A 7,526-nucleotide genomic window follows, 5' to 3' on the forward strand; every position below is an offset into this window, starting at 1 on the left:
ACGTGAAACAACACTGAATTACCTAAATGTAACTAAGCAAATACTGATGGACATAAATAGAGACACAAATAGGTATTCACATATATATACCACATTGGTGGCGACAGGAACAACACAAATAAATTAAGTATAAGTAACAGGTGACGAGTGACACTCAAAGGATGTGGACTGTATGACAAGAGGACTGAACTAACTCCGTCAGTTGGTGGGTCCTATATATAAGGTCGGTTCCCGCCACGCGACCCGCCGGTGGGTCGTTTAACGATGCAGATGGTCGTTAGAGAACAAAGAATGCTGGTTACACTACAAAATGGGTTTGAACAAATAATAACAGTTAAAACCTTAACAGCACAGGGTTAAGGTGACTAGATTATATAACAGTAAATACAACACATCATTACAGGAATAATATGGAACATGGAAGCATGTTATATAAAAAAAAAATAGAAAAATACGACACGGTCGTAACAATGGATATATGAGCAATGGGGGTTGGGTGTAAATGGCAGTGCCCAGTATAGGCCAATAGGCCCGCTGTAGTTTCCTCCATTCTCATTTTCTTATGTTCTCCCCACCACACTTTCTCCCCACCACCTCAACACACCCTTCTCCCCACCACCCCAAGACGCCTTTCTCCTTACCTCCCCAACACACCCTTCTCCCCACAACCCTAACACACCCTTCTCCCTACCACCCCAACACACCTTTCTCCCTACCACCCCAACACACCACTCTCCCCACCACCCCAACACACCCTCTCCCCACCACCCCAACACACCTCTCCCCACTATTGAACTTCTCACAATTTGTAGTGGTTGCTTAAACATATTATACGAACAAATACAAGTTACAGTGGATGGTTAAACCTATCACATGAAAATACTGACAAGTGAGGGTGGTTTTGGCTGACCTGGAGGGCGCTGACTCCGTCGATTGTGTGTGAGGTGAAGGCTTCACTCTCCAGTTTGTACTCCAGCAGCCTACGCTCACCCTCAAACACCACTCCCAGTCCCTCCTGCAACTCTCAAGCTTCTCAGTAAAATAAAGAATTTACTCATACAAAACAATATAAAAAAATAATTAAGATATATATCACAACATTAAGGTCAGTCAAACATATATACGACCATTAATAATAGAAGAGTTCAAAGAAATTACTAACTTAAATATTTAACTATACTGTCATATGAAAGAGGAAACTGTAATGTCGTACGTTAACTTTTTTTCAATAAAATAGAATTAGTTTTAAGTTCGGACGCTGAAGAAAGACCACTCTGAGAGTGGACGTGGACACTGAGATGGACGTCCTAGGCGTGGACGTTCCCAGGGTGTGGGTGTGGTCACTACTTTGAGAAGGACATCTTGGGTGTGAACACCACTTTGAGAAAGACACCCTGGGTGTAAACACTACTTTGAGAAGGACACCCTGGGTGTAAACACTACCTTGAGAAGGACACCCTGGGTGTGAACACTACTTTGAGAAGGACACTCTGGGTGTGAACACTACCTTGAGAAGGACACCCTGGGTGTGAACACTTCCTTGAGAAGGACACCCTGGGTGTGAACACTACCTTGAGAAGAACGCCCTGGCCATAGGTGAGGTCCCGGACGCTGAATACGAGGTAGCATTTCTGGGTGTCAAAGGGGTAGAGGTGAAGGTCGAGGTGACACCTGAACTCTAGCGTGTCTTGTTGTTTGTACATCAGGGTGTTGTTCTTCCCGCTGTACGTGTGATCTGTTCGTACGCCATTTACACTATACAGTATACGTGCGCCAATTACACTATACACTTGCTCCTCTTACACTTTAAACGTGCCACACTTAAGCGTTACACTATACAGTATAATGTATGTGCAACCATAATTAAAAGTTACTTCTTGATAAGTAAAGGTTTTGTACACTTGGCAGACAGCCGACTAAACAAGTGGTGCTACGTTGACAGTTTGCTGTATACTGGGATAATACTGTATACTAGGATAATACTGTATACTAGGGTAATACTGTATACTAGCATAAGACTGTATACTAGGATAATACTGAATACTAGGATAATACTGTATACTAGGATAATACTGAATACTAGGATAATACTGAATACTAGGATAATACTGTATACTAGGATAATACTGAATACTAGGATAATACTGTATACTAGGATAATACTGTATACTAGGGTAATACTGTATACTAGGGTAATACTGTATACTAGGGTAATACTGAATACTAGGATAATACTGTATACTAGGATAATACTGTATACTAGGGTAATACTGTATACTAGGATAATACTGAATACTAGGGTAATACTGTATACTAGGGTAATACTGTATACTAGGGTAATACTGAATACTAGGATAATACTGTATACTAGGATAATACTGTATACTAGGGTAATACTGTATACTAGGATAATACTGTATACTAGGATAATACTGTATACTAGGGTAATACTGTATACTAGGGTAATACTGTATACTAGGGTAATACTGAATACTAGGATAATACTGTATACTAGGATAATACTGTATACTAGGGTAATACTGTATACTAGGATAATACTGAATACTAGGGTAATACTGAATACTAGGGTAATACTGTATACTAGGGTAATACTGTATACTAGGATAATACTGAATACTAGGATAATACTGTATACTAGGATAATACTGAATACTAGGATAATACTGTATACTAGGATAATACTGTATACTAGGATAATACTGTATACTAGGGTAATACTGTATACTAGGATAATACTGAATACTAGGATAATACTGTATACTAGGATAATACTGTATACTAGGATAATACTGTATACTACTGTATACTAGGGTAATACTGTATACTAGGGTAATACTGTATACTAGGATAAAACTGTATACTAGGGTAATACTGTATACTAGGATAAAACTGTATACTATGATAATACTGTATACTAGGATAATACTGAATACTAGGATAATACTGTATACTAGGGTAATACTGTATACTAGGATAAAACTGTATACTAGGATAATACTGTATACTAGGGTAATACTGTATACTAGGGTAATACTGTATACTAGGATAAAACTGTATACTATGATAATACTGTATACTAGGATAATACTGAATACTAGGATAATACTGTATACTAGGGCAATACGTGTATCGCTTTATTTACCGTTTGGTTTTGTTTTTAGGGTAAAATGTATTTTGTTTTATAATTCCCATAATAGCTTACATAAAGTTATGATCTGTGTCCATATTGAAGAAATTTCATCTGGTTCGTTAAGAACTATCGGTGTCATTATAAATTGTTGTACAGTTGCCTCCAATTGCCCTCACGCAGGTAAAAGATGTCGAATGCAGTTCCGTAGTCATGGGCGTAAAACCGTGGTTGAATCTCTTTGCCAGTTCCCTTAGTTCAGTCCTAGCCACTTGGTCGTGGCTACACTACAAAGTTGCATAAAACAAATAAATAAACCATTCGTTTGATAAGGGCTCTTCAGCATTGATGTATGGCCAAACAAACAAGGGAATTACACTATCTCACGGTACTTTTTGCCACACCTCTAACCCGAACCCTTAAACACTCCCAGTCTCTGGTACAGTTGCGGAAATGTCTTCCTATCACCCCTGAGGCTATCCGTGTCTGCAAACGGCTAACCTATATGACCTATAACAAACCTATCCACCAATCACGTCCGTCGTTACACGACCAATAACCATTCATTCAAAAGCAGTGATACTAATACTGAAACGTTGCCGTTTGGAGTCACGGGTTACCACAGGGGGCAAGGAATTCCATTTCCACAACTGTACAAACTGCAGTACGTTCATGTGGAGGCAGCTGTACCTTGTATGACGTCACAGCTTTCTAAACGGATTTAGTACTAAAATTATTGTAAAAAAAAATCTATATATATATATATATATATATATATATATATATATATATATATATATATATATATATATATATATATATATATATATATATACATATATATATAATATTCAGAAATTCAGAGTAATTTCAAACGCCGCGCCTTGGGCGATGCTGAGTTCAAGGTCGTCTGAGGGAAGACTGCGCTCCCTGCATGTAGCGAGAGGTTGTGGAACTAGGCCTATACGATACTAATGTAATTTACCGAATTAATATGGAGACGAATTATGAAACTAAATATCAGTTATTAGTTAGGCGGAAAATATGTCACGTAGGCCTAAGCTAACGCCTTGAGAGGACACGAGGCTGGCTAGTCCTCAGTCACGCGAAAGCGATCTGACCAACAAGACGTCCCTGCGCATCCGTCCACAGAAATAGTCACGTGGCCTAGTCACCTGTGTTGCGCTATTGCAGTATAACGAGTAAGTCTCATTCCATCTCAGATAGGGGTTAGATAGGGCAGTGATAAAGTTATCAAGAGCTAACAGTGAGTTAATTTCAGGTTTCCGTCAGAACCCACTTGACTGCCAGAGTGATAACTGCGAGAGATTGACTGCCGTTTGAGACTGCCGTTGATGATTGAGGATTGGCGATTGTCGCCGTTGGACCGCTCAGTGTAGGCCTGTCACTGTTTAGCTGGGTAGCAAAGAAGCTCTTGAGTGAACCTAGCCGTCTGGGTGCCCAGCTAACGACGGGACGATCGTTGGGGTCAACAGCTCTCCTCTACCTCGGCTCACAAAACCACATATCTCAAGCAGCTTAGTGAAACCCTTTTGCTAACGGGAAGCTAAAGCTTCTCTCAACTGTACAAGGTCTGATTGGCTCACTCCCTTCCGCTTCATGGATGTAATGGGGGTAAAGTGAAGCCAGCTGAGAGATACAGGGTCGCACACTGGGGCCAAGAGTCAGTGGAGTTTAGAGGTACACTTTCCAAGGTGGAGAAAGGCTGGTTTGGGCCTTAAACTACGGGTGCCTATTGGTTGTGCCTTAAAACACTACGGAGCGCAGGTGGAATCTATGTGTTAGGTTAGGAAGCATGGTTCACGGGTATTGGTGGACTCAGTAACTTCTTAATAATAGTGATAACATTTTTGTGTGTACTTAGTACTATTTTTTCAGTTACTAATGTATGCTGTGTGCATTTAATATTTCCTTATAATTTCAATCTCAGGTATAACCCTTGTTCCCCAGAGTAGTGTTTAAGTTAGGTTAGGAGGTGTGTATCTGTTGGGGTAATATAATTTTGTTGAGCGCCCTGAAGGCCTATTCAGGGTGGAGTTAATAAGTTCTGATTTTTATACCATTTTCTCAGTGCTGGATATAATTTTGGTGAGTGCCCTTGAGGCCTATTCATTGTAGAGTTATTAATTTCTTATTTTTTTAATACCATTTTCTCAGTGATTGATATTTTGTTGAAAGCCCTTAAGGCCTGGTTCGTGTGTGCAAGCAACATTTCTTAACACTTTAAACTTATTGTCCTCTAATGAGGCATTGCCTGAGTTCTAATAATTTCAACATCATGTACAACTTTTATTCCCCAGAGTAGTATTTTAAGTTCAGGTTAAGAAGTGGGCATATTGGTGTACCATTATTTGATTGTGTTTGTAGTGTTGGAGGGAATATAAGTGTAAATTTTACAGTGTGTCTCATTCATCCTAGTCACAGACGCTATCCTTCCACGGGTCACGGACAATTCATTTTGTTTTGAAAATTTAAGTGTTCCTGTGCTGGTTCGGGATTTCTCTCAAAGGGGTGCTTCCACTGCAATTACCACCTAATAATCTTTAATAAACCCCAAGTCAAGTGAGAAATTAAAGTCCAGTAATTCCGACCGGTTACATCAGTTTCCATACAACGTATCACCAACGCCATTACAAGCTTAACTCCAGCTGTGCTTGAACGTGTTCTTCAGCAGTGGAGGACACGCATTGAAGAGTGTTTTCAACAGAATGGTAGTCATGTAAAGCATATTATATAAATAAAAATGGATTTTCATATAAAATTTATTTTTCCTATGTATGGAAATTTATGGGACACCCTGTATATATACTGTATATATATATATATATATATATATATATATATATATATATATATATATATATATATATATATATATATATATATATATATATATATATATATATATATATATATATATATGATGAACTAAGAAGCATTGAACTATCACCAGATATTACAGTACTGTATTTATAAACTACTGAGAATCTTCGATATTTAAGAAGATAACTGAACCATTTAAATAAATTGTGAAGCCAGCGAAATTTTTTTAACAAAACAGTGTAATAACTTCGTTTTAAAAAACGTCTTATGAATAATATAAAAAGACTTCTTTCGTTATTACTGAAATTTAATTAACTTTTATATCATACAAAATGGGCGTGGATAGCTTTTATATCATACAAAATGGGCGTGGATAGCACAAAATGGTTAACTACAGAGTGTTATGCTTTGTTAATTACAGACAATGAGGCTTACCTTCTATTATTCTCTGGTCGTTGTCAGGTAAGGGTTCCGTCCTGCGGATGACGTAAACATCTCCTGGCACCTGTGCCCCTTTCACCAGGCTCTTGGTGCCGTCAGTCACCTGCAGTTCTGGCGTCCACAGCCTCTCCCAGTGTCTAACTTTATTGGTCTGATAGTTACTCGCCAAGTTGGCGAACGTCAGCCTCGAGTCGAACCATTTAGTGTGCCATATGGCGTCTATGGCAACGTTGAAGGAAGCCAGATCAAAGGTCCTGACGGAGGTGATGTTGATGAAGAACTGGATCGACAGTGGGTCATTGGTAAAGCTTGGTGGAAAGAGCTCCTCAGAGTAGCCCTTCGGCACGATAACAATCTCGCAGTTGAGCTCGTCGGACTGGTCGGGGCAGTCAGTGTAAGTGTCGCAGTTGTAATCCCTAGAGATGCAGGTGCCGTCTCCACAGGTGTACTCCTCGTCGCTGCATGGTGTCAACATCAGCTCCACCTGACCATAGAGATTAGTTAACAGGAGAAAAGCTCGTTCCCCTGAGGTTATATACTGTAGGAGGACAGGAAGGGGGGCAGAAGGAGGGCGACAAACTTTCTCAATCTCCAACTCTCCAGTCAGGATCCCTGTCCTGTAATAGTTCCAAAATTCTCTCTATTTTTTCTATCTCTGCATAACTACAAACACTCATTCTCTTAAACATGTCAACACTCATACAAAACTTATGGTAAAGCATCTAACAACACTGCAGCACCTGTACATTAATGTACAGTAAATCTACTAATTATACTATCGCAGCTTTATTGTATTCTTCTGTCGCTTAATAATTTACATGACCACTACACTGGGCTCGCCCTCTCGGAAACACTGACTATGCTATAGCTTACATTCACTCTCAACATTCTTCTGATGCTTCATCAAAAACTGTTTTTACGATTTTAATCTCGGTCTTTTTCTTACCTGTCTCTTGCTACATTTATCTCCGCTGATAGTCCAGTTATGGAGACCGATAGGGTAAGTATCGGGGGTGTCCGCGTGCATGACAGCCTTCAGTTTCTGGTGAAGGCGGCTCACCATCACCCAGCTCGTGTTGCTCCACACCACACG

The 7,526-nt window shown here is 39.5% G+C and overlaps 1 protein-coding gene across 1 annotated transcript; it reads right to left on the reverse strand.

The window, feature by feature from the left end:
* Window positions 1–1,207: 1,207 nt before the first annotated feature.
* LOC121870915 (gamma-aminobutyric acid receptor subunit pi-like) lies at window positions 1,208–6,975 on the reverse strand. Its single transcript, XM_042372888.1, has 2 exons — window positions 6,428–6,975; window positions 1,208–1,735 (listed from the first exon to the last, which is right to left on the reverse strand). Exons 1-2 carry the CDS (start codon window positions 6,906–6,908, stop codon window positions 1,440–1,442), a joined length of 777 nt encoding a protein of 258 aa, XP_042228822.1. The 5' UTR covers window positions 6,909–6,975; the 3' UTR covers window positions 1,208–1,439.
* Window positions 6,976–7,526: the final 551 nt, after the last annotated feature.

Source organism: Homarus americanus, unplaced genomic scaffold (assembly GCF_018991925.1).
Source record: "Homarus americanus isolate GMGI-L3 unplaced genomic scaffold, GMGI_Hamer_2.0 scaffold52512, whole genome shotgun sequence".
NCBI classification, from domain to species: Eukaryota; Metazoa; Arthropoda; class Malacostraca; order Decapoda; family Nephropidae; genus Homarus; species Homarus americanus.